The sequence below is a fragment of the Gobius niger genome, assembly GCF_951799975.1.
Source record: "Gobius niger genome assembly, chromosome: 13".
Taxonomy (NCBI): Eukaryota; Metazoa; Chordata; class Actinopteri; order Gobiiformes; family Gobiidae; genus Gobius; species Gobius niger.
Window position 1 is genome coordinate 26,598,733 of NC_136864.1, and position 27,793 is coordinate 26,626,525.

The 27,793-nt window shown below is 42.1% G+C and overlaps 1 protein-coding gene across 2 annotated transcripts; it reads right to left on the bottom strand.

Annotated features, from left to right (window-relative positions):
* Nucleotides 1–939: 939 nt before the first annotated feature.
* LOC306972491 (polyamine-transporting ATPase 13A3-like) lies at nucleotides 940–27,793 on the bottom strand. 2 transcript variants are annotated; one of them, XM_079569136.1, is made up of 31 exons: nucleotides 27,730–27,793; nucleotides 27,450–27,623; nucleotides 26,090–26,245; nucleotides 25,412–25,482; nucleotides 24,926–25,009; nucleotides 24,770–24,839; nucleotides 24,448–24,582; nucleotides 22,221–22,293; nucleotides 21,939–22,070; nucleotides 21,208–21,375; nucleotides 19,269–19,426; nucleotides 18,971–19,159; nucleotides 16,513–16,574; nucleotides 16,306–16,456; nucleotides 14,582–14,689; nucleotides 14,357–14,507; nucleotides 12,954–13,074; nucleotides 11,742–11,866; nucleotides 11,345–11,505; nucleotides 11,148–11,273; nucleotides 9,452–9,531; nucleotides 9,338–9,380; nucleotides 7,906–8,015; nucleotides 7,722–7,818; nucleotides 7,157–7,229; nucleotides 6,909–7,086; nucleotides 5,117–5,295; nucleotides 3,092–3,180; nucleotides 2,928–3,008; nucleotides 2,647–2,736; nucleotides 940–1,662 (listed from the first exon to the last, which is right to left on the bottom strand). In XM_079569136.1, exons 1-31 carry the CDS (start codon nucleotides 27,778–27,780, stop codon nucleotides 1,483–1,485), a joined length of 3,666 nt encoding a protein of 1,221 aa, XP_079425262.1. In that variant the 5' UTR covers nucleotides 27,781–27,793; the 3' UTR covers nucleotides 940–1,482. The 2 variants fall into 2 exon arrangements, with proteins under 2 accessions (XP_079425262.1, XP_079425263.1); XM_079569137.1 differs by lacking the exon at nucleotides 2,647–2,736.

The following is a 27,793-nucleotide window of genomic DNA, read 5'->3' on the forward strand; positions in this document are numbered from 1 at the left end:
CAGGAAGTTCGCCAAACCATTATATCTTTAAAATGATCACTCGATTGTTCAAATCGTATGGATTTTAATGGAACTCATCCGACAGGGTTTGGTAAGCACATGTGAAAAAAAAGCAACAAAAATTATAAAATTAGACTAAAAAGTTTCCAAAAGTACAGTAATACAAAAAATACAAAAGTCTTAACATTTTCTACAACAAGTAAAACAGCAGATCATCAAAAATAAAATCAGTTGTTAAAAATCTTTGACAGCAGCATTTTTTTCTTTTTACAAATTACTGAACATAATTAGCATTACCAGTAAAACATGGAAACTTAATCAACATGATTTTTCAGACAATGTGGCACAGCTTAGATATACTGTCAATCGGTTAGTCAATTATTAGAGGAAATAAAAAATCAATTGAATTTAGTAAAAAAAACAAAAGTGTGCTTGATACTGTCCTGAAACCTCAAAACAAAGCTGCACTGTAATGCTAGTGACCACTCCCTTCTTCTGGACAAACAAAATACTGCAGGGATTATTTTTTGTGTGCACTGATTCCACCACATTCTGTTGTTTTGCAAAGAAAGGCCCTTTTGCGAAATGTTGACAGGCCATTTATTTAATCATCTCCTCTAACCCGGGTAGTGTTTCAGATTAAAAGCTTCCAACCGCATCGAAGTCAAATATTATAAAGTAAAATCATAGGGAACTTCGTCATTTCATCAAGCAGTTCTTCATATGTATAACTTAACATTTCTGTCCACGGAAAGGTCAGCAGTGAACGCTTTGTTTTGACAGAATCAATCCTCTACATGGGGTCAGTTCTTATTGTCAAAATCGCTCTGAAATGTGCCGCATCGATGCATTTTTCCCACTTTCCAGCTCATGGCAGTGGAGAAGTCGTCACCCCATCCCCTCGCCTCGGCCCCTGTCCCGGCACGACGGCATCGATGGAGGGGGCGAATGCAGTGTGCAAATTTCCTGACAAGGGCAATTAACCGTAACATTTACAAACTATAAAACTATACAGATCATTACAAATATGGAATTCTCACTGGTCCATTAACCTTGTAATAGTTTTCCTCCGCTTCTTGAGTTTCTCCCCGCAGTATACAACAGGAGCACACGCGTTGTAATGTCAACGTTAGCTCTAGACATGATTTATACTAATAAAAAGACTAAACAATGGGCTGTAGGTCATATCGGTCTGCGACATGCGGCACGAGTGAACCTTGATGCTCTAATGGTTGTTCCGCTATAAGGGGACGGTACTGGCTCAGTGGGAAAAAAAAAGGCTTTTTTTAGCAGCTCATGGCCGGATATTCACAGTAGAAAAGGCTCCAGTGCATTCCACAAAGAAGAAAAGATAGCAGCTCGACTGAAATGATGACCGACTTTGGGCCCTGCCATCGTTACTACATTGAGTTTAGTACCGTCCATGTGCCGCGATGGGCTCCAGCTCACTCACATATCCAGTGTTCAGTGTGCCGTTCACTTTCATAGGCAGGCAGAGCAGTGTGTCTGCGCAGTGGAGTAAATAACAGACCCGGGACGGGGCGGCCACTCCGGGTCGTCCTGCAGCTCCAGGGCCAGCTGCCTGTACCTCTGCCTGGGCGGGCGTCTCTCTCCACAGAAGAGCCACGACAGAAAACTGGAGCCCCAGCGAGAGTTAGCCTCCTGGAACACAGCAAATATTAGCTTCTTTTTACTGGCAAGTTTAACACTTTATTTAACAAGTGCGGGCTCAGGACATGGCCTGGATCCAAACCTCGTCACACCGATCTCTCACAAATGGCCCCCTTTATTTTACCCCTCTCTCAAATCAGCTGTCGGGACACCGGCCTGGGACAGAGCTATTCGCCTTGAATGAGGTTTGGATCCAGGCCGTGTCCAGGGCCCTTTTCATGCCCACCACGTCGGTTATAGCCTGACCGGCCACTCCTGCTCTCTCTTCAAAAGCAGGAGCCTCTGGGACTTTGGCCACAGTCGATCATGTCACTGTTTTATTGCTTAAAGAGGCTTAAAGAGGGGGTATTCTGCTTTTTTCAATCACATAGCACCAGTCTGTATCACACTACAATGATGATAAAACCTTCTGTTGGTCTGTAAATGCAGTAAATTAGAATAACTGCCTTGTATAAAATGTCTCTCTCAAAATGGCTGTAGTGAATGTCTTGAAATAGGCCTCTGTCTCTTTAAGAACCTCTGAGCCTTTCCGACACGCCCCCTCCACACGTTGTCTGTGGCATCAGTGGGGAGGGGGTTCTGCTGAGGAGCAGTGGTTGGTTACCTGGCTGGTGACGAAAGCTCAGAGGCGTCTCCAGGAGGTGGGAGCGTTCCTAGGAGGACTCAGGCAAACCTATCCCTAAAATGGCCGCCATCAGAGTTTTTACAGATTACTCAAAAATACGTGAATGTGCCAAGGCAACACTTCAGGCATGTTTTAAATGAGGGAATGACATAATAACATGATGTAAAGCTTGAAAAGGTCAATTTTGCATAATACCCCCCCTTTAATTCAAAGTAGTTCAGCTGTTGATTTGATTGAACACCGCATTGACATTTTCTTACATCCCAAAGTTAAATATGCGACGATACGAACATGTGTGAAAAATGTACAAACATCATAGTAGGAAGAGTAGAGCGTCAGAAGCGTCAAACCTGAGGCGTGTCAGCAGAGGGCGCCGCGGGCACAGGGCTGTGATTGTCTCTGAAAACTAGCCTCCACATGAGTCCGTCTACGATCAACGTCTACGGGAAATTTCAGTGAACTTGAGAATCAGCAGATCACAGGCGACAGATTGGGTTAGTGGTACAGGACACACATCCATTTGAAAACCAACAACACGTGTGATTGGCTCCAACAAGCAGCAGAAGAAACAAGGATTTCGGTGCAAATGAGTTTTGGATTTCAGAAGGGCCAGCTGCGGAGGGGCACATACCTCGAGTATGACGGAAACTACAGAGTTGACGATGATGATGATGAGCAGATTGTGCCTCCACGCACGGGGCACGCACACAATCTGAAACCACCAGAAAGACTTATGGGATTCGGATGGACTTAATGGACTTCCCGCATAACGCACAACATGCAAACAGATCATACCTCAAGGAATTTATCGATGGCTGGGACGGGGAAAAGCATGATGACGAAGAGGAAGATGTACAGGCCAAGACAGGACAACACAAATGGGCCTATGGGAAATGGAAGTCATTACTATACACACGCGGCTACTGGGGCATTAACAGACAAGTCGACTTTTGCGGCACTCGTTGACCTTGTTTTAGAGAGTGGACTAGGCGGAACCCCTTTTCTGTGTTTCGGTGGGACAATAAACAGTGTTACACCTAGTTGCCAACCAGCAGCTATGGCCAGCGGCTAGTTGAGTCTGCAAAAGTGCCTGACTGTTGCTCCCGTCTATGCCCCTATCTGCAGAGTATTTTCTGTATTAATCTATGAATATGTATAAGTAGAACCTTATAAGGTAGGGCAAAAAAAATACATTATTAAAAAGTTATAATCGAAAACACATTCTAATCTGTATTCACCTTATTCCACCCCGCCCACTTTTGCCACTTTTTGCGTTGTCTCGAGCGCGAAGCCCGTTCATTTTAACGGAGAACGAGGGAAAATATTCTCCGCTCAAATCTGATGTTTAACAGATTGATTTGTGTAAAATGTCCGATGTTCATTTGCACCGACATGTCGACACTGCAGCATTTCTCTGCGCGGCCTGAAAACGGCTTTGTTTTCGTGTAGTGACTGATTTTATGTGGACTTCTCCAGCCCCATGTTAACACATAGGAGAAAAGGGGCGGGCACAATTCATGGCGGCGCCCACGCGAGCCTCCGGAATAAGGTGAATAGTTGCCATGTTTTTTTTTATAGTCAACAGTCCCGCCCCTCGCGGTCCTGTTGCTCCGGAAGCAAAAAATCCCCGTCTACACGACCGTCGATTTTCCAAAAATTCAAATATTAAGGGTTTAACGTCACCGCAAAAGCTAATCAGCTGTGTAGCAATTCGTGACCATAAAATGTTTCATTTCAATCCAAAAAGAAGACGACATGTTGAAGAAAAGGCAAAAGGTACAAGGCTGTGACATCATTCACTTCCTGACTATAGAAACTCCGAATCCCAAGAGCCATTGCGACATCGCGCCCGCTGGTCAAGGCAACCAGGTTTTCAGCAAACACGGCCAGTTTCTTTTACTTTGTAGACAACAGTTCTATATTATTTCACTATTAAACAATCTGAATCAGGCTAATTGGAATAAAAATGATGGTGGTTTGTTTAATTGGATCGTTGGGAACATTTTTTTGAGCCATCTGACGTTTCAGTGTTAGATATGGATAAAACGTCAACTATCTGCCTGCATTATGTTTCAATAAATTGTTTATAATATGTCGTCTACATTACAATAAATAAATACGTGGGGAACGTGAAGCTCCACCAATCAAAAGCCTCGTAGTAGATCATGGGACTCCCGAGCATCCTGGGTAATGTAGTTCTAGGACGAAGGCTCGCAGTTAAACTGTGTTTTTTCGTAAACTAGATCAATCTCATACGTGCTTTTTTCACCTGCGTCTGACTTTGCGGCCGCTTTATAACCACAGAGCTGGATTCAGCCCAAGCTGACGGAGTTACGGAGTTAAAGACTTTATTCCAAATCAATACGGTCTCAAAGGATGGGGAATTTTACTTCCGGACCGGAGAGGAGGCGGGACTGTGGAGCTCTATACAGATCCATGGCAGTAAGAAAATGAAAAGTATACAAATGCTTTTATAATTAGATTTACAGTGTTTTACATTATATTAAAGGAGGACAAAACACATTTCATTCCACTAATATGAATAAAATCAGATATAGGGACTTTTCAATTATTACTTATGGGCACCCAGTGTCGTTGTTAATGTGTGGTATACAAATAAAATATAGCACTTAATTTGTATAGCACAAATAAAGTGCTATACTTTATTTGTCCTATACTATTAAGTGCAATACTTATGTCGATGTCAACTTGTCTCGTCAATGTCCATGAACCATAAGTGTATATCCGATTTGATTTTTGTTTCTTCATTCAAATACAAACACACCATACTGCTTTTACAGTTTCTGATCACACACTTACAGTTCTTGAGGCTGGACTGTCTGAACGGTTTGCCTTTGGAGAAGACAATGGCCACGGTCAGATACTGGAAGCAGGAGACGAAGAAGAGCGTGGTGTTCTCGTAGTTCTTGATGTTCTTGATGTCCACATACGTGTTGTTCTCACTGAAGAGCTGACCAGACGTGCTGAGGTTACACGCACTGACAAAACACAGACAACGGCACAGTTTTAATGAATTCAAACAAAGCACAGCAGAACTCAAAGAACAAAAGTAAGAAAAACTTAACCAGGGGATTTTCCCAACGGACTTCCTAATTTCACTCACATTTTAGTACCATTATATTTCATGTTTACTTTTTCAGATTGCTTTTCATTGTATTATTTAGCCATTGTGACCAAACCGGTTTCCTTCTGGATCAATAAAGTCTGATCTTAAAGCGGATAGATGCAAGTTAGCCATGTTATACTCACTACTGCCACCTCAGGTCATACGTGTAACTGCACCTTCTATATTAAGCTCGTGCATGACGGCACTTCAGACCCGAAGTAACAACTTTTTGAGTGTAGGATTTTAGAGGCAGTTGTGGTGAACAGGTCTGAGCTCATTCTACACATTAGGACATGGCTGGAACATGTAGGGGGAGGAAGATACATCATTTTGATATTTTTAAACTCTGTATAGTCCCTTTAAGTAAGGATGTCACACAAGACTAGACGGAAATGCATTTTAGTACTGACTATTTGTTCCATTTCAGTTCTGCATCTAAAAATAAAAAAAACACTGAATACAATGAAATGAAATTGTTTTTGGCTTTACACCGTGTTCGTCCCTAAGCGTCGTCTTACAGGAGAAAGGAAACAGGAAGTGTCTGTGCAGCTAAAGCAAAGTGTGATTAATTTCAATTAATATTTTTATCGCATTAAACCTCATGTAATTAATTAATTGGAATTAATTGAAAAAGGCCCGGCCCTGATATAAATATTTGGTTTATTGACCTCTTAAATCCCGCCTGAACCGAGAGGATCTTTTTCCTCACGTCATCAGATTTTTTTTCCATCATTTTTTTGTTGGGTATTCAACTCATTTTTGTCACATTTTTGTCATTTTTTGGTCATTTTTTTCTCAATTTTTTTTGTAAATTTTTTATCACATTTTTGTAGTTTTTTTTGTCATTTTTTGGTAATTTTTTGGTCATTTTTGGTCATTTTTTTGGTCATTTTTTCATCAATTTTTGTCAATTTCTTGTGACATTTTTGTGACATTTCTGCCACTTTTTCATCCATTTTTAATCACATTTTTGTTATTTATTTGTCACATTTTGTCACATTTTTGTCATTTTTTGGTAAAAACATTTTTTATCACATTTTTGTCACATTTTTGTCATTTTTTGGTAAAAAAAAATTTTATCACATTTTTGTCACATTTTTGTAATTTTTTTGTCACATTTTCGTCATTTTTTTGTCAAATTTTTGTCAATTTCTTGTGACATTTTTGTGACATTTCTGCCACTTTTTCATCCATTTTTCATCACTTTTTTGTCAATGTTTTCTCACTTTTTTGTCACATTTCCATCATTGTTTTCGTCTCAGTCTTGTTGCTATTTTCACAGCTTTTTTCCAGAAGCTTTTGGACTGGGGTAAAGCCAAACTGGAGAAAATGTGCTCGGTTCCGGTGGGAGTTAAGGGGTTAATGTTAACACTTGCTTAATACAATATCAGTTTCCAAACAACCCAATTCGACAAAGACGCACCACAAAGCCACATAATTGTCACTTTTACACTTTGATTCATTTAGTAAACAATGGACACTGACTTGGATTGGGGCGTCCACTTCTCGTACCAGCTCTGCTCCCGGACCAGCAGGAAGACCAGCAGCTGGAAGAGCAGACAGGTGAGCATCTGCGTGAGCACGGAGAGGAGCAGGGGCCCCGAGATCAGGCTGGAGGGGGGCCGCTGGGACACCAGCTCCTGCCAGGCCGGGTTCAGGCTCACTGGGGCAAAGGAGGCGGCGCATCAGCTTTAGGGCTTTAGACTGGGATTTATAAAGATGAAGCTACTCACTCGTAAAGGCAATGACGAGGATGATGGCAATGTCAATGAAAAGAAACTGGAAGTCGCCCAAGTTACTGGGAATCTGCAAAATGGAAGAACAAGAAGTGAGTTTTTGGTCACATCTTTTTGCTGTTTTTTGTGACAATTTAAAGAAATGAACTCAACAGGAAATCTTTGAGCCAAAATTGGTATAAAACTATTAAAAATGATAGTGAATCTCTATCTTACACTTTGTTGGTTAGAAAAAGCCAGATTGATCTAGAACGGCTAAAATAAAATATCCAATAGTTTCACTTCCTGATCCTATGCATGAGCTACCGTAAGCCCCTCCCACCCTCCCTGCTCTTGCTCCCTTTCGATACATGGCTTTAGCCTGTGTGTCAGAAGTGAAACTATAATGAGTGTTTTTACTTCACAATGAGAGAATTAAGCTTAGCAAGAGATCCACGATGCAAAGAACAGCCTCTGGGGAAGACTCAAAGCCTACTCAAAGATGCACAAGTGGGTCGAGACACAGCTAAAGGTCTGTTCTTGATGAGAGAACAACTTTGTCTGAAGAAGGCAGCCGTGTTACCGAGTAGAGCAGCGTCACACTGAGGTACTGGATGATGCTGTACAGAGCCATGAACTTGAAGACACAGAAAGACGTGATGAGAGCCGCTCGGCCTTCTCTGTGGAGCCAACACAAAACAAAAAAAAACACTTTACCGTGTCGTCTGAAAGCAGCTGACGGCTCGCGTAAGGTCGGCGGTGAGTACCTGATGAGTTTGGGGACGCAGGAGATGTCAGAGGTGGAGGAGGTGAAGGGAGAAGCCACAGAAGCTTCCAGCTCAGACAGAGAGATCCCGCTGTGAGCCCTCTTCAAAGCCTGCACAAAACATGCGGCCACACTTTTAATAGCAAAGGGATTTTACTCTTACAAATATCTCAGGGGTTTGTGTAAAGTAAGGAGAAAGCTTTTAGATTAGGTTTTCCTTATACTCTTGCAGCAACATCTCTTTAGCTGCTCCAACAGACTCTAAACTTTCCAGAATTAGAACCATATTTTGAAGGGTTTTTTTTGGATGGACTTTTTAGTATCTAATTCCCAGCCTGATTTATTGAGATTCGAACAAGGCATAGCTTATCTCTTAACTCCCGCCTGAACCGAGAGGATCTTTTTCCTCACGTCATCAGATTTTTTTTCCATTATTTTTTTGTTGGGTATTCAACTCTTTTTTGTAACTTTTTTGTCATTTTTTTGTCACATTTTTGTCATTTTTTGTCAAATTTTTATCACATTTGTCACATTTTTATCATTTTTTTTAATCACATTTTGTCACATTTTTTATCACATTTGTCATTTTTTTATCAATTTTTTTGTCACATTTTTGTCATTTTTAGTCATTTTTAGTCATTTTTTTGTAATTTTTTTGTAATTTTTTTGTCAATTTTAAATACATTTTTGTCATTTTTTTGTCAATTTTTTGTCACATTTTTAAATCATTTTTTTGTAATTTATTGTCATTTTTTAATCAATTTTTTATCATTTTTTTGTCACATTTTTATCAATTTTTTATCACATTTTTGTCATTTTTAGTCATTTTTTAATCATTTTTTAGTCATTTTTTTGTCTTTTTTTTTTTCAATTTTTAATACATTTTTTATCACATTTTTGTCATTTTTTCGTCCATTTTTTGTCAATTTCTCGTGACATTTTTGCCAGTTTTCCATACATTTTTCGTCACTTTTTTGTCAAGGTTTTCTCACTTTCTTGTCACATTTCCATCATTGTTTTCATCTCAGTTTTGTTGCTATTTTCACACCTTTTTTCCAGAAGCTTTTGGATTGGGGTAAAGCCAAACTGGAGAAAACGTGCTCGGTTCAGGTGGGAGTTAAGGGGTTAAAAACTAGATCAAATCCCCTCTGAAAAATCTTGAATCTGTGACTAATATCAACAGAACGAAACTATAGATTTAAACCTGGCTCTATCCATTTAGACTTTATCGCTGTAAATATAGACAATTTTGGCAATTTTTATGCATAAAACACCTTATCTTTAAATGAATAAAATGACAGAAACTTGCATTATATTTTTCTATGTCAGCAAAGGTTTCAACCTGATAACTCGTAATTTATTATTTTCTCCCATTCATCTGCAGCGATGTTGCCTTAACATACATTGAAAAGAGTGAAACAGGTGGTACTCACTCCACAGTCGTTGGCTCCGTCTCCACACATTCCCACAGTGTAACTAAAACAAAGCAGAGACAATGACACACACAAACACGCACACACACAGTGGAAAAGTCCAGCTCAACTCACTTTAGGCTCTGCAGCACCTCCACCAGCTGGGTCTTCTGGTCCGGAGCCATCCGAGCGAAGACTGTGGCCCCTAAGGCGAGCTGCAGCGCCCCCAGGTGGACAGAGCAGGGAAATACAAACGATATGAGACAGTGCTGACAGTGACAGTCGCTTCTGACAGTGACAGTCGCTTCTGCATTCTACAGTGGGAGGGCTTTTTTATCCACCAGGAGGCTGGGACAATGGTACAAGTTTATTTAGAAGCCGAAGCAAGTTCTCAACAAAAACACTGCAATTACATTTACTCCATTTAAATGAAAGATAAATATAATAGTGCTTACTCCACTACATTTCCATAAATGCATCAAAGTAAAAAGTCAATTTGACCTAGGGTTTTAAAGCCCTAAAATGCAGACTCCAGAACAGCAGGTGGCGCTGTGCAGATGCAAAGTCAAAGCCATTGACAAGGAAAAAGCTTTGTCCTGTTGCCTTGCAGGGGAAAAATTTGCCAAAATGTATGTTTTTGATGCTGCAAACTTTCAACATTTATTTATATTGTTTCTAAAGAAGAGTTTTAACCTCAAAATTAAGGTTTAAACCAATTACACTTGAATGTCAAAATAATGACTGAGACACAGCACTATTAAATATAACAATATATCATAGTTTATTAGGACAGAAAAAGTTGATTTAGGGGTTAGTTGCTCTTTAGGCAGATTTCAGCACTTTCACTCATTTGACTGAGCAACCTTTACTTTTATTTAAGGGGAGACACTACCAGCAAAACTCAATTTTTTTCAGTTTTCAGGTTTTGGGCCAAATTGGTCTCTGAACATACAAGCTTTCACCCGGAAACAGAAAATATGCCTAATCTTCACAATAACATGTTTAAATATTGCGCTGATTCAATGTTCCCCCATAGACTTATATGGGACAATGCAATTTCAAGGGCCTTTTTCTCAAAACACATTTTTCTGTCATTGTGGCGACACTATGTCCACGTCAGTCGGACCTAAAGGCTTCAAATTTTCCAGCCTTGGACTAAACAATATTTGGAAGATTTTTTCAGAGGGATTTTTTATTATCTAATCCCTTAAGCCCCATTTATTGAGTTTTGAATGTCAAAAATGAGGCGAAAATTACATTTTTACAAAGTTTTCCACTAAAAAACAGCTTATTTTAAAACTAAACAAGAAATCCTAAATCCCCTCTGAGAAAGTCTTGGCAACTCATTTATCAATCAAATGAAACCATAAATTTGAATGTCGCTCTATCCATTATTCAGATTTCGTCGCCGAAAAGATGGGAAATTTGGGGCATTTTTAGGCATAAAACACCTTGTTCTTATATGAAAAGATAAAATGACAGAAAACTTGCAGTGTATTTTCTTCTCACATTTATGCCAGTGATCGACAGCACAAGTTTCTAATTGATATCTGTAAATATACATTTTTTTCCCTATTCACCTGCAGTGTCTCGCCTTAAGCAATGTTTGACTGGTAGTACCTGTACTTTTACTCAAGTCACAAAGTACTTTGACCACCCTAGTGTAATGTAATCACACGGAGAAGAGTTGACTCTGACTGTTACATTTGTTGCACAGATCTAAATTGTCCCACTGAAAGCTTTAAAGTCCAAACTGAAAGGGTTTCTAAACTCAATGGGACATTCCAGATTAAATAAAGGTAAATAAAAAAAAACGAGTGTATGGGCGCACCTTTGGGAGCAGCTGTGGGAAATGCTCCATGACGACGGTGAAGGCCTGTCCGCTCAGAGCCAAGTGGAACTGATGCAGCTCAGTCTCCGGCCTGTCCGAGAGCTCCTCCAGGACGATTTCTACTGACTGACATGGACATCATGACACACACGTTTATTTCTCTTTACTCGACAGTGGCTTTAGTGAGTCTCTGAGACCTGTGCGTCCTTCCTGGGGGCGGGCTCCTCCGTGTAGAGCCAGGTGATGTGCGCGGGATGGAAGTCTTTCGGGGGAACAGCGTCTGCAATCGCCACTTTCTCATGGGGTCTGATCATCCCGCAGTCCCGCGCCACGGAGATGGCGGTCAGCATGTTGTCTCCTGAAACCGCAGCATTTTTAAACAAGCTGCCTAGTCGCCTTGTTTCTCCTGTCAAGAAGCTTTTCAGATTAGGGTAAAACTGAACTGGAGGAAAAAACCCTCTGGAATAAACCTTGGAAATAATACGTCCAGGACTGGGAGGTTTGGAGTCTGCTGTCTACCAGAAAGGAAATGACCATATTTGGATTATAGCTTCTTTCGCACTACACGTGTATCCCAAACATTTCAGTCTTCACCTGTGACCATGAGGGTGCGGATGTGCGCCTGGTGCAGGTCCCTCAGGACACCGGCCGTCTCCTTTTTGATCTTGTTCTGCATGACGATCAAACCCAGGAACTCCATGTTGTTCTCGATCACGTCCCTGCAACACACGAGCTCACGGTTACGTTTGTTCCACCGTTTAACCTCTTACCCCCCGCCCAAACCAAACCCATTCTCTCCTCTTTGCCATTGTCGTCACTTTTTATTTCCCTTTTGTGTTTTTGTCACTTTTTTATTACTTTTCTGCTGCTCTTTTGTCACTATTTTGCTGGATTTTTGTCTTTTACTGCTGGATTTTTGTCATTTTTTTTGCTTTTTTTTTTGTCTTTTTTTGCTAGATTTTTGTCTTCTTTTGCTTTTTTTTTGTCTTTTTTTGCCTTTTTTTTCTGGATTTTTATCTTTTTTTCGCTTGATTTTTGTCATTTTTTGCTTTTTTTTGTCTTTTTTTCTGGATTTTTTTCTTTTTTTTGCTTGATTTTTGTCTTTTTTTTGCTTTTTTTTGTCTTTTTTTGCTAGATTTTTTGTCATTTTTTTTGCTGGATTTTTGTCACTTTTTTCTGGATTTTTGTCACTTTTTTCTGGATTTTTTTTGCTTTTTTCTGGATTTTTGTCTTTTTTTTGCTTTTTTTAAAATCTTTTTTTGCTTGATTTTTGTCATTTTTTTTGCTGGATTTTTGTCACTTTTTTGTTGCTCTTTTTGGTCACTTTTTAACATTTTTTTGTTGCATTTACATTCTCATTTTCTTCTCGTTTTTTGCCTCTGTTTTGAAGAAGCTTTTAGATTTGGAGAATTTGGAGAAAACATGTTCAGGTGGGAGTCAAGAGGTTAATGTTGTCCAGACTCAAATCCAGCCCCGTTGGCAGAGCCATGGGAAGATATTACAGCTAGGGGACAAAAACTATCCCCCAAAACGCTTTTTCTATGCATATTTCCCATTTATTAATATTGCCTGCAGTTTGCAAAGTATCCACCAGGGGGTACTGCAGCACCCTCAGCACCCTCAGCACCCTGGGTTTCCATGGCCTTGTACTCGGTATACGTGGATTTAATTATTGTCGAATGGAACTAAAAAAAAGTCACTAGAAATGATCCCTTATTCAGTTTTCTTATGCAGGGGAGCTCCTGTTTTTGGGTACGTAATCCATGTGGAATAGTGTGAGTGAGTGAGTAATGTGAGGAGCCCCACCTGCTGAGCGCCTGGACTTTGTGCCAGGACAGTTTGTTGTCCAGCTGCCTATAGGCCACGGCGATCACCCTGAAGCCCTGTCCGGAGTAGCTCTCCAGCGTCTCCCAGAAGCTCTCCGGCACTGAAGCACAACACATGAGCAGAACAGAAGTCACAACAGGGGAACACATCGATCTCTACAGCACTGTTATTTATTTAGATTAAAGTAGGACGTTTTGTACATATTTCAGAAATGTGACCACGGTCCATTGAAGCAGATGTGTGCAGATGTGCAGTCAGTCTGTCCCACACAGAAGTACAAATTCACCACTAAGCGCTATGGAGGACTTAAAGTGTTATAGAAATAAGCTTCTATTCCAAAAATAAAGACACTGTCTCCTACTTCCACAATCCCCCTCCTCCATCAAGTCCTAATTATGCTGGTGCAGCTACATGACTTAAAAAATAACCCTTCCTCCTTGCTTGTTCTTAGCTTTCACATATAGAAACTTGTGTCTCATCTACAGCTTAACCAAACCTGTCTCCACCTCACAGTTCACACTTCTCTACAAACATGGTTAGAAATGCTTCTTGTATAACATTTGAGAGAAAACAAATGTGAACTGCTAAAGTCATCTGAAATCTGCACCGTGAACTAAGTCCCTATACGGGCCGCATGGTGGCACAGCGGTTAGCGCTCGTGCTTCACAGCTAGAAGGTCCGGGGTCCGATTCCCACCTGTGTGGAGTTTGCATGTTCTCCCCTGTGTCAGGGGACTTCTCCTCCGGGTATTCTGGTTTCCCGGTAGGCCAGAATGAATGTAGTGAGTGAGTGGTTGGTGGTGGTCGGAGCCGATGGCACAGACTGGTAGCTTTGGGAAACTTGGTAACACAGGCTTGTAAAGCGCAATACAAGGGTAAGCCATTATTATAATTATATAAAACATACTGCAAATCTGACCTAATAGTCAAACAAATCGACTACATTATAAAACACATAAAGACTATGCAAAGAACTGCACACACATCCCTTCCTAGCCACGCCCCAATCCTACTGCATCTGTGTTCATGACCTTTTCTCAACTCCCTGCCCCCTGGTCGATGGGTCGATGGGTCAACACGTGGCCCCGTGTGCTGTGTATATCCCATGTCTTGATGTTTTTGTGTATGTGCTTTGCCTTAACTTTAACCTGTTCGCACATCTTCTTCTGTGGCGCATTGAGTTGCATGTGTGTGAAATGTGCGTTATAAATAAAGTTGCCGTGCCTAATTAAACAATCAGACTGTAGACGTGATGCTGTAATGTAGTAATGATAAAAACACTGTTCAATAAGCTCAGTGAGACTTTTGAAAATCTCCCCAAATCATACACTGAGTTCACCCACCAATAATACAAACAGGTTTTGAGTGGCTTTTGTGTCTGACCTGTTTGACTTTTGCACAGTCTGGCGACCACCTCTGGCGCCCCCTTCAGGAAGGCGACCATGCGCTTCTCCCCGAGCCTCCGCACCACCACGCTCATCCTCTGCAGCGCCGAGGAGAAGGGGAACTGACGCACAATCCCCATCTCGCAGGGCTGACGGGGCAAAGGCAGAGGCTCACGTCAGCTGCACGGTTCTGACAGTGTCACTGCGCACAGAGCACACGTACCGTCGCCTCCGCGGGGCCGGCGCCCGCGGCGTGGTTGGGCGGGCGCACCACCGTGGGCATTATGGGATCGTGGAGGACCGTCTCGTCTTGGGTGGGCTCCTCCAAGTTCTGACAATCACAAGATCACATCACAATCGTACTCTTGTTGCTTTTTTGACTTTTTCAGAATGCTTTTTTGCTTCCGTTTTAAAACATGGCATGTGGCGATGTTATGTACAGCAGTCGTCCTTTTTCCCTCCTACAGACCGTACCAGACTGGAATATCTTCTGCAGATCGAGAAGGGGAGGTGAACACGTTTGGTGATAGCGACATATGATTCAGTGATATTATGTTTAATGTCTTCCTGTCTTCCTTCTTTTCCTCCCTTCCCTTTCATTTCCCTTCCTTCCTTCCATCAATCCTTCCCTTTCATTTCCCTCCCTTCATTCCTTCCATTTCCCTTCCTTCCTTCCTTCCTTCCTCCCATTTCCCTTCCTTCCTTCCTTCCTTCCTCCCATTTCCCTTCCTTCCTTCCTTCCTTCCTTCCTCCCATTTCCCTTCCTTCCTTCCTTCCTTCCTTCCTTCCCCTTCCTTCCATCAATCCTTCCCTTTCATTTCCCTTCCTTCCTTCCTTCCTTCCCTTTCATTTCCCTTCCTTCCTTCCTTCCCTTTCATTTCCCTTCCTTCCTTCCTTCCTTCCTTCCCTTTCATTTCCCTTCCTTCCTTCCTTCCTTCCTTCCTTCCTTCCTTCCTTCCCTTTCATTTCCCTTCCTTCCTTCCTTCCTTCCCTTTCATTTCCCTTCCTTCCTCCCATTTCCCTTCCTTCCTTCCTTCCTCCCATTTCCCTTCCTTCCTCCCATTTCCCTTCCTTCCTTCCTTCCATCCTTCCCTTTCATTTCCCATCCTTCCCTTTCATTTCCCTTCCTTCCTTCCTTCCTTCCTTCCTCCCATTTCCCTTCCTTCCTTCCTCCCATTTCCCTTCCTTCCTTCCTCCCATTTCCCTTCCTTCCTCCCATTTCCCTTTCTTCCTTCCTTCCATCCTTCCCTTTCATTTCCCATCCTTCCCTTTCATTTCCCTTCCTTCCTTCCTTCCTTCCTTCCTTCCTTCCTTCCTTCCTTCCTTCCTTCCTTCCTTCCTTCCTTCCTTCCTTCCTTCCTTCCTTCCTTCCTTCCTTCCTTCCTTCCTTCCTTCCTTCCTTCCTTCCTTCCTTCCTTCCTTCCTTCCTTCCTTCCTTCCTTCCTTCCTTCCTTCCTTCCTTCCTTCCTTCCTTCCTTCCTTCCTTCCTTCCTTCCTTCCTTCCTTCCTTCCTTCCTTCCTTCCTTCCTTCCTTCCCTCCCTCCCATTTCCTTCCCTTCCATTTCCTTCCCTTCCATTCCTTCTTTCCATTGTTGCCACATTGATACTTTTTCGTCACGTTTTTGTTGCATTCCTTTAACTTTTTTGCGCAACTCTTTTGTCACGTTTTAGTAATATTTTCTGGCATCTCATCATTGCTTTTGTCACTATTTTGACACTTTTTTTCCCCAGGACGCCTTGAGATATGGGTAACGCCAAACTGGAACCCCTGATTTAGGTGGTACTTGGTGAGACATTCTTGTGACATCAATATATCGGGCAGTTCATAATCGTCACAACAACAAACACGTGTGTCCAAAGATCAAACCTGGAGATGCTTTGATGCTTTTTGTGTGACATGCACTTAAAGCATCACTAGAACAACAATCAAAAGTGGCATCGTCTCACCCAGCCTGTAGCGCTGAACATCTTGAGGTCCAGGGGGTCTCCGGACAGCTGCCCCTCGATGGTGGTGAGAGAGTGACAGGACGCCATGCAGGCCACGAACTGAGAGGAGCACAGGGCTGCGCCGCTCACCGACGACTCCGGAGGGAGGAATCTAACGCAGGGGAACATTTACTCACGCACAAAAAATCTAAGTATTCAGAACCGTACCTCCCGTCTTCCACTCGCCGCACTCCCCACAGGTCCAGTCCATCCTCAGTGAGAGTCCCAGTCTGAAACAATCAGCGCTAATGCTTAATTACAGCGACATTTAGATTTATAAAAGGAAACGGAAGAGATGCCAACTAAACTGGTGCCAAGTAACATTCAGGAAAATTACTGATTCTGTAAATAAACTTTGAATTTTTAAATTTGCTCAGTAGTTAGAGACAAATATTCCAAAATACAGTCATTATTTACCTCTTAGTAGCTTGAAGAATAGTTAAAAGGGACTATACGGAGTTTGAAAATGTTAAAGAGGGGGTATTATGCTTTTTTCAATCACACAGCACCAGTCTATATCACACTACAATGATGACCAAACCTTCTGTTGGTCTGTAAATGCAGTAAATTAGAATAACTGCCTTGTATAAAATTGCTCTCTCAAAATGGCTGTAGTGAATGTGTTGAAATAGGCCTCTGTCTCTTTAAGAACCTCTGACCCTTTCCGACACGCCCCCCCACACACTAGGTGTGTTTAAGATGAGCAAGGCGCTGCAGGCGGCTGCAGGCGAGCGGTGCATGCCGGTCAGATTCGTGTCCAAGATGGCCCCGCCTCGCTCTGACGCCACCTGTGCGACGGTGCCCGTATTCTCGTGAGACCGAGGCGGCTGGAGTGCCTTGGGGAGGCGAGTGAAGTTGCTTTTTGAACTACAAAGGTCAAAGGGATTGTGGGAAATGAAGTGCTGTAAACACGTACGCTGACAGAGGACTGACAGATGATTGGATATGAGTGTTTAGATCAGAAACGTGATGCCCTGACGCTCTGCAGCTCCTGCCTCATCTTTTCTCACCACAGAGATCTACTTTGATCTGCAGAAATGCTTCACAGGGTTCATATTTGACAGAAAGTGCCAGTGTGTTCAACATTTAAATAAGCATAAGTTTATCTAATCCTAAACTGTAAGTGGAGAGTCTATTATTTTTGCTGTAGTGATGGGTCTGTCTGGTGTGTGGGAGAAGCAGAAATGTTCACAAACTTTTAAAATAGTTTTATTCCAGAACTCTTTCTAACAAATGCGAGACGCTGCGTGATCTGAGGCTCCTCTCTGTCCTCGGGGCTGAGATGTGTCTGCCTTGATTAGAGGCGCCTTTCTCCGCCCTCTGACGCCACTGCCTGGTCTCATCTGGAATCGAGGCGAGGCGCACTTCATCTTAAACACACCTTCTGTCTGTGGCGTCAGTGGGGAGGAGGTTCTGCTGAGGAGGCGTCTCCAGGAGGTGGGGGCGTTCCTAGGAGGACTCAGGCAAACCTATCCCTAAAATGGCCGCCATCAGAGTTTTTACAGATTACTCAAAAATATGTGAATGTGCCAAGGCAAAACTTCAGGCATGTTTTTAATGAGGGAATGACATAATAACATGTTGTATAGCTTGAAAAAGTCGATTTTGCATAATACCCCCCTTTAAAGTATCTTCCTTCCCCTGCATGTTCAGCCATGTCCTAATGTGTGTCCTAATGCCCAGACCTGTTCAACACAACTGCCTCTAAAATCCTGCACTGTCACTCAAAAAGGTGTTCATTCGGGTCCAAAGTGCCGTCATGCACGAGCTTAATATAGAACCTGCAGTTACGCGCAAGACCTGAGGTGGCAGTAGCGAGTATAAAATGACCAACTTGGATAACTATACCCGTTTTTTTTCCCAGTAATGGAACGACATTAGTTTTGTCCTCCTTTAGTTTATTGTAAATACATTTGTGGGAAAAAAAAACACTGTGCAATTAATTATAAAGCATTTGTATTCATTTCATCAACTTGCAGGTTTGTTTTCGAGCATTTCTGTGACAATGACCCTGAAAAGTAACTCTGCAAGTTGTGAAATGTGCTGATAAACTGTGAAGAACTGGGATGCTACAAATGTGTAGAAAGTTAGAAACATGTTTGGACACAACTTTTTTTTTAATTCAGTAGCTTCATCTTTCACTGTTTGTAATACAATTGCTAAGCAGGATTTGGCATAAGCTACACCTAACTATAACATTAAATCTTAAGTTATTGGATATTTTTAACCAATAAGTTTCATTTACATTTTCAGTTTTACCCAAAATATATTTCTGGCCTACCAAGTCAAGTTTATGGGTACATTTCACAACTTGCAGGGTCACTTTTTAGGGTCTATTCCTCAGAAACGCTACAAAACTATCCTGCAAGTTCATGAAATTGTTCCAAATCTAAATAAAAATATGTAGAGGCACAGTTTTTCCGCAAATGTCCAGAGTTTTACACGCTAAAGAGGACAAAGCAAATTTCGCTCCACTACTAGAACAAAAATCAGGTATAGCACCTTTAAGGACTTGATAGCATTTTCAGTATTTTTGTTGTATTTTAATAAGGTCACACTTCTAAACCGCTCAGAAGGGGCGAGGGGTGACATGCTGGGCCTGGCGTCTCTATGAGGGTGCGCTGACCTTATCGAAGCAGACCACGTTGAGCTGCCCGCACATGTTGATCCTCTGCGGGCTGATGCAGAAGATGCCCGCCTTCTTGAGCCGCCGCTGAGCGTACACGATGCCCGCTGTCATGGCGGCGGGTAAGGCGGGGGGCACGGTGATGGTGATGATGTCCAGAGACTTGATCACGATTAGTTTGACCGGGACCTGCAACCGGCGGAAGGAGATTCTCAGTTCCAGCTCTAGATTCAAAGTAAAAGTATTCTGACTGTATTTCTGACTGGCGTGGTGATTTGTGACTTAGTAACGTCCGCACATTGTTCATGATGCTGAGGACCAGGGTGTAGACGAAGCCGACGGCAGCCACTCCCACCAGGCAGAGCAGGAACAGGTAGGCGTCCCGGTACAGCTTGAAGTCTGTGGGTTTGGGGTACAGGATGGAGCGCACCAGCTCTCCCTTCTCTGTGCTGAAGCCTGAGACAGAAAGGATCAATCCATAAAACAGTACATAAGATAAAAACACAGTAGAAACACAGCAAATTGTCCAGAGGAAGTGAAAACCCACAGCTGAAGCTAACGTTAGCATTATGTTTAGCATGCTCTGTTATTTAAGCCTATATATTTATGGGCTGTTGAACATCCATACTTGTGCTTTTTCTTTTTACATAATAAATTCCTCAGCTGACTTGTTGAGAATTTATTTTAAAAAAATAGACAAAATTCTATAATCTTAATCATTTCAGTTTAATGGATGCATTGGTTTTATATAGCGCTTTTCTGGACACTCAAAGACGCTTTGTATTGCACTATTCATTCACACCATACTTGGTGGGGGTAAGCTACTATTGTAGCCACAGCTGCCCTGGGACTGACGGAAGTGAGACAACCAGTCTGTGCCATCGGCTCCTCTAACCTCCACCAAACACTCACTCACTACATTCCCCAGGCTTCCTGGTGTTTCCCAAGCGGTCTCCCATCCAAATACCGACCAGGCCCTTCCTGCTTAGCTTCGAGGTCTGACGGGATGGGGCAGAGCAAAGGCGATACAGCCTATTTAAGGCGAGACACTGCAGGTGAATAGTAAAGTAAAGTAAAGAGATATCAATTTGAAACTTTTGCTGAACATTACAGATATAAATATGAGAAAAAAATGTATTGCACTTTTTCTGTCATTTTATGTTTTCACATAAAAATAAGGCATTTTGAGCAAAATTGCCTATATTTTGGGCAACGAAATCAAAATAATGAATTGAGACAGATTAAATGTATGGTTTTATTTTATTGACATATTAGTAACTAAGATTTTTTCAGAGACGATTTTGGATATTTTGTTTAGTTTTTCAATAAACTAATAATCAGTGAAAAAATCTGTAAAAACTCAAATTCCGCCTGTTTTTTTGGTTTCAAAGTTGAATAAATCAGGCTAGGAATTAGATATTAAAAAATCCCTCTGAAAAAACCTTCAAAATCTTGTTATGTCTCAAACTGTAAAGTTTGGAGTCTGTGGGAGCTTCTATAAGGGCTCAGGCTCTGCCCGAGTGCGGCTTCTCTCATTCAGAGAAAACCAGCCCTGAAGTTTTGTAGCGAGTGCGCATGCGCGGCCCGTTCTTCCACTTTTCTGACCAAGCGTCTCGTAGGAGGAAAAACACCATATTTGGGTGAAAGCGTCATCACGGGGCCCCTTCGCAGCACACGTGGATGTCAAATCTGTCAATATTTATGAATAAAAACCCGCGGGAAAGACGGACTTTCTACGCGGCGCAGCAGCTACTTCCGGGTCGCCCCCACCTCACAGACAAAACATCATAAAATAAACATCATGCGGGTGAGTTTTGTCATTTTTATATCTGACATGAAAACTAAGATGTAAAGGGAAGAAAATACATAAAAAATCTCCACTTCGACCACTGCGTGAAAAATCAATACTTTCACCTGCCGTGTCTCGCCTTAATATGTCAACAACAATTTTAAACCTGGCTCTCTCCGATTTCAACGTTTTTTATGCAGTTTTTTTATGCAGTTTTTTATGCAGTTTTTTATGCAGTTCTTTAAGCATCGCATCAGCTGAAAGCCCACCTTGTAGCCATGTTGACTGCATTGTTCCTGATGAATAAAATAAATTGTACCTCATAAAGTTTGTCATTTTGGAATCTTCATTTCCAGTATTTCATGTTTTTTCAAAGGTAAACACTGAGTAAAAGTGCTTGACCTCTGGCTGTGCTGCAGACTGCAGTAGTAGCCTCGGTGTCTCTGACCTGTGCGGATGACCACAGCCTTGACCGTCTCGCCGCTGTAGAAGCGCGTCTGGATGACCTGCGTCCCACAGAACAGAGTGTGGCGCTTGTGCTGCTCCAGGCTGAAGAGGTCGGCGCCGTCCTCCCCAGCACTGGGCACGCTGGTCTTAGTCACAGGGACACTCTCTCCTGGTGGACACACAGGGAACACGTTATACATGTTTTACTGTATGTATCTACAGGTGCTCGTCACATTATTACCATATAATGAAAAAGTTAATGTATTTCTTTAATTCAACTTAAAAAGTGAAACCAATACATGATAGACTCATTACATGCAAAGTGACATGTATATATTATTTTTAATTTGTTTTTGTTTTTACAAGCGGTGAGTCATAATAATCAAAATGATAACAAATAAAGGTTATACACATCTCACTTTGCATGTAATGAGTCTATCATATATTAGTTTAACAGAGGTAAATGCACTTTTTCATGATATTCTAATTACATGACGAGCGCCTGTACATGTGTGTGACAAATAAAGCTAAACTAAACTAGAGACAAGGATCATCACCATGAGACCTCACGACCTCCAGGACAAAGAAACATGATCAAATTATTATAATACATTGTAGGCATGTGCAGTGAATACATCTTGGTATCGGTCTGATGCAGCTTCTAAGAGGATTTAAAGCTGTTGTGCGAACTCCAGAGCCCAGTGCTGCAGAGTCTTCAGCCTCTCTTCACACCTGTGAGCATGCTCTCATTGACGATACATGTGCCCTGGATGAGCGCGGCGTCGCACGGCATCATCATCCCGTTGGCTGGAATCAAAAGGACATCACCAGGAACCAGCTCTGTGGACATGGCCTGCTCCACCTCTGTCAAGCACAAACCACACCAATGACACTGGAGCGACTTTAGATGGCACAGTAGAACGTTTAGGTGCATGAATCTGCTAGTGTAATTAGCTTCATGGATTATTTATTCTTTGAGTTGTCTATAAAGGAATGATAACCAAAACTCGGTACCTTTATCTCCTCTGCAGAGCGATACGCCCACCACGCTGTGAGCTGCCACCATGTCCCGTAACATCACATATTGCTGCAATGAGAACAAACAAGTAGATCCATGACATAATTTCATAACTCCATGCATATGCACAATATCACTTATAAAAGCAGACATTTACCATGAGTTTAATGTCTCTGTACATTGTCCCTGAAAGTGCATATGACGCATTAGACACAACTTTTGCTAAGACATAGTTAACACAATTAAATTTAAGATTTTGCTAAAAATGAACCCAGTTTTTAGTTCCACTTCCTTATTGGACACCGACCGGAAGTGACCATTTTAAACTGTTGCCGTGCCAACCATGTTAAGTCAATGGGAAATGAGACAAAATGCTGTGGAAGTTTACCTCTATCTATGTCATTAACTTAAAGCAGGGGTGGCGAACACGTGGCTCTTGGCCAATCAGAGTGCGGCTCTTTGCATGATTGGATATGTTTAATACAATGCGGCTCTTTGCAAAATCATTGGTAAATATTTCCCATAAACAGTTTTTGACCAAAAATCCAATCATCGTCCTACAGACCCGGTTTCAATCTCTACACATGAATGAGAGAATGAGAATCTCCCTCCTTTTCGAGGCGGCATGTAAGGTGCAGCAGCCTCACTCAAAGCGGGATGTAGGTTAAACAACAGGCAGGCAGATCGTGGCTCTGGGATCAGCTTCTGCTGTTCAGATTTCTGATCAGCTACTCTTTATTTGATGAAATTTGGCCTCATATTCACAGAAAAAGATCGAAATTAGGAAAGGGAAAAAAGCGGAGCTCTTATGAAGCATATGATGCGAAGCGCGACATCGTAACACGGAAATACGCAAAGTCATGACTTTTATTTCACATGTGACAGAAACTGTACCAAATACAACTTAAAACAGACTCCCAGACGTCAAGAGGCTCCTGATTAAAGTTTATGAACTTTGTGCAGCCGAGAGTGCGTTCTCTGCACAGTCCAGTCAGGATGAAGCTGCAGGCACAGAGCGCACAGGCCAGGGGCGAATCAGAGACGGGGGCTCAGTGGGCAGGGCCCCACAAACAAACACACCCCAGCATTAAAAAAAAGTAAAAATAAAAATCTAATTCTGTCTCAGTCAGAGCAGAAAGCACAAAATTCCAGCTAATATACATGTATTTCAATCTTGGTAAGGAGTAAAACCATTAAATCTAACACAATTATTGAACAAAAAAAAAGCAAAAAGTGAGGCATAAAGTTATAGTTTACTGTGATTAAATAAAACGGTCACATTCTATTTGATCACAATAAACTACCGCCCCGGGATCTCGCTAATGGTCGGTGCCTTTATGGCTCTTCACAGGATCAAGGTTGAACATTTCGGCTCTTGGTCTCTGACTAGTTGGCCACCCCTGACTTAAAGGGACTATACAGAGTTTAAAATTAAGTATTTTCCTCCCCCTACATGTTCCAGCCATGTCCTTATGTGTAGAATGAGCCCAGACCTGTTACACACAAGACCAGAGGTGGCAGTAGTGAGTACATTCTCTGCTCAACATTTCTCTATTAAATTGCTGCTTCACAGAAATATAATTAGATGTATTATTTAAAACAGATGTTATCCATTTAAATAAGTCATATTTTCAAAAGTATTAAAGTCATGTATGTCAATTTCTCTTTGCATAGCAGTGTTTTACACAGACTGAAAAGCACAGATGTAGCGTAACTATCAGCTGCTGAAGGTAATGGGGAGGCTCCGTTCGGCTCTTGCTCTAACGGACTTTCCATTTAAACTTTTTGCCCACCCAACCTGCTCTCCCATGCTCCTGCAGTAAGAATACAGCTGCGGTGGCCACGCAGCGATCATTCAGTCGAATTGGAACGTGCCACTTTTGTTTACCCAATAATGATAACGCCGTTGTAGCGAGAGGGAGAGTAATGAATTAGATTACTCCGTTAAACGTTGTTATTACAAACACTGTTAAACACAGGCTTGTCATAAATATAGGAGCCGGCTCAAAAACAGTCACACTTCTAGCATGAACGAGTTTCAGTTAGCCCACATTGAATGCTATAGGGGAAGCCACTCTAACTTAGTCCATCACTATTCTACAGTCTACAGTATGGTTTTAGTTAAACAATCTACTTGAGCACTTTCAGCTCACACTAAAGCACGGCGATGTAAACAAAGACCCTCCAGACTGCATGTATCTAAAGTCACCCTGGAGGACTCACTCTTTTGACGGTGTAGAGGGAGAGGGAGATGGAGATGATGGACATGAAAACAATGGCTGAGGCGTAGTAGTAGTAGTCTCCTGCGCTCCACAGGATCACACTGAAGAGCTGGAAGATGTAGAATGGGTTCAGCACCTGAAGAAAAGAGAGAGAACATCATGTGTGTGTTAATGATGGACGCAAGTGCACGGATTGCCCTGTTACTGAATAACTGCAGAGAGGAAGAGAATGGCGAGACGGCTGCCAAGGACAAAGTCACAGATGGGGAACAGATTAGAGGAGTCGGTTTAGTCTGGTGTCTCCAAAATGTCACTGAACTCACCTCTTTGATGAGGAGCTTGAACAGAGAGGGCACTCTCACAGCAATCTCATTCTCTCCAAAGAACAACCGCCTGTCAACGGCACAAGGAAGAGAAATCTATGTCGGAAACCAGTCATTGAATTCAATCTAGATTCTTGTGACTTTGGCGTCGAGTACCTGTAGTCCTGCAGTGCTTTGGACAGTCCAGAGCTGTGCTCAGAGTGCACCTCCGCACAGCTCACCTTCACATCGTCCAGGCCTCTAGAAAACCACACAGCACAGAGTTCACCACAGGAGCATCAAACAACCATGCTGGATTTTAGTTTAGTCTAACCGATAGAATATTAGCACCCCTCATTAAAAACAATGCTAAGTTATATGCATTGGTAAAAAATTGGCCAAATTTTAAATTGTTCATTGTCTACAGGTTGTCAATCTCTGTACAGAAAGCCTTAGCTCCAACATAGAGCTGTGATGACCAAATAAAGATCATTTGGCAAGTTGGGCAGTGAGTGATTTTCTGATTGATGATTTATTTGGTTACTCCCTCGACTCTTATGCACCTTTGATGTGACATTTTCCCCCCATAAAATATAAAATCACAACAAATCAAAACATGTTTCAATATTTCTTGAGGGGAACTAATTTACTTTAATAACTTACTTGTACACTTCAAAGTTCTGCAGGGCTTCGTTCCAGTAGTACTTTATGCTGTGGTGCGTGAAGTAGTTAATCTGCAGTGAAGTAGAGATTTTAAAAAAGTGATAGTGATAAATCTTTTCTAGACAAAACTTAATCCATCACAGCACATTTCAAAGTAGACATATCCTGTCGTTAGCCACACAGCATAAATGTTGATGACTTAGGCAAATATGCTATGTGGCTAACGATATGAGGCAAAAAATGACACTTAAAAGCATTATTTTGGTGCTTCGGTATTGGTATTTTACGTTTTATCATTTGAAATTATGTCTTGTCTGTGAGAAATAAATAGTAACAAAGAAATAAAAGCGCTAGAGCTGATGAAGACTTGGGGCTCCCCCTGCTGGCAGCTGTGGGAATAACTTATAGAAAATAAACTTTCCGTTTCCATTTACAGTGTGATTAAAAACTGAAGGAATCACACGCTCTGATAAACACTTTGAGCAGTACGGCTCAGAACTGATCTGATGTTGGGTTAAGGACTTTAAAAATGTGGAGGACAGTTTGGAGTTTTAACAATGACACAGTTGTGTACAGGAAGAACAGAACCAAACCCTGACACCAGAGAAGAAGAAACAGAAACATGTCTCCTAAAAGGGAACTGTATCCACAACTCTGTTAATGTGTATATAATCTGACCTGTGCAGAGTGTTCCTGTAGACATATCCCATCATGCTCCTTGGTGGAGAGGCTGCTCTTCCTCTCTCCGGACAGTAGCTCCAGGTTTTCGAACGGTCTTCGTCCTGGAGCGGACATGACGTGGACTCTGGCCCGGAACCACTGCCTGAACTCATCCTGTGGACATCACAGACAGGGAAGGTTTTTTTTAAGCACTTTATGATCTGTAGAACAAATATATTGTTGTTTCAGAGAAGACTGAATTACATATCACAAGAAGCCACGATGCATCAAGACATAACAGGGCCTAAAACAAAACACAGTAACTTAATGCGCAAACGTTTAGTTTTTGTCATGATTTTATTCCCGTTTTAGCCTCGTTTTGATTCTTATTTAGCATTTTTAAGTCATTGTTTTAACATCGTTTGATTAAAGGGACTATACAGAGTTTAAAAATGTTAAAATTAAGTATTTTCCTCCCCCTACATGTTTCAACAATGTCCTAATGTGTAGAATGAGCTCAGACCTGTTCACCACAACTGCCTCTAAAATCCTGCACTGTAACTCAAAAACAGTGTTGCTTCGGCCCGAAGTGCCGTCATGCACGAGCTTAATATAGAAGCTGCAGTTACACGTATGACCTGAGGGGGCAGTAGTGAGTATAAAATGGCTAACTTGCGTCTAGCCCCTTTAAAAGACAAACCAATTCCTTAAATGTTCTTTAAAATTTAGTGGTTTTCTACAATAAATGGATTGATTGTAATTAACCCAATCACTTCTCGAGGACCAAAGTACATTTTGTGCACATGTATCAGATTAGTTAGAGGGGCTGGATGCAAGTTAACCATTTTATACTCACTACTGCCACCTCAGGTCATACGTGTAGCTGCAGCTTCTATATTAAGCTCGTGCATGACGGCACTTCGGACCCGAATTAACACCTTTTTGAGTGACTTTTTGAGGATTTTAGAGGCAGTTGTGGTGAATATGTCTGGGCTCATTCTACACCTTAGGACATTGTTGGAACATGCAGGGGGAGGAAAATACATCATTTTAACATTTTTAAACTCTTTATATAGTCCCTTTAATGTATCCACCTGGATGTTTGAGGATTCCTGTCTCTTATTCAAGCCAGTAATCGAACGCTGCAGTCTTTTTCTCACATCGTGCAGCCCTTGAATAAAGCGTATATATCTGTCAAAAATAATTACACTTCTTAGAATTCATATGAGTAAATTCATTCAAAGAAGTGTCCCCCAGGTGACGGTCTCCTCCTAAACCCGCAGGTGACAGGATATATTTCAATTACAACTCTTTCATGAGGTTGCACAACTCTTTTGTGTGTGTGTGTGTGGGGGGGGGGGGTCTCCAGTGGCAGTACCGTGGAGCGCAGCAGCAGAGTGCGAGCCTCCCTCAGGCTGCACTTGGAGCTGGTGCTCTTGACGCCCCACTGAGGCAGCCAGTACAGCAGCAGCAGGAGCAGGCCGCCCGAACACACCGCCCCCACGGACACCAGGGCCAGCCTCCACACGCAGGGCCGGTACCCCCACACCTCCTGACGGACACAGGCAACAGGGGTCACACCGGGGGGCAGCATGGAGGCCAGAGGAACAGGTCACAATGAAGACATGAAGAACCAGGGAAAGGGTTTTTGTACGAACCATCTCATTTTCGTGGCCCTGGTTGAGGATCTTCACCTCTCCTGTCGTCATGGTGCCGGAGAAC

Coding starts and splice junctions, on each gene's coding strand:
- LOC306972491 (XM_079569136.1), bottom strand. CDS start 27,780: ATGACGACAGGAGAGGTGAAGATCCTCAACCAGGGCCACGAAAATGAG. Junction 24,583..24,769: donor TCAAGCTCCTCATCAAAGAG/GTGAGTTCAGTG, acceptor TCTTTTCTTCAG/GTGCTGAACCCATTCTACAT. Junction 9,532..11,147: donor TCCCACAGCTGCTCCCAAAG/GTGCGCCCATAC, acceptor GGGGCGCTGCAG/CTCGCCTTAGGGGCCACAGT.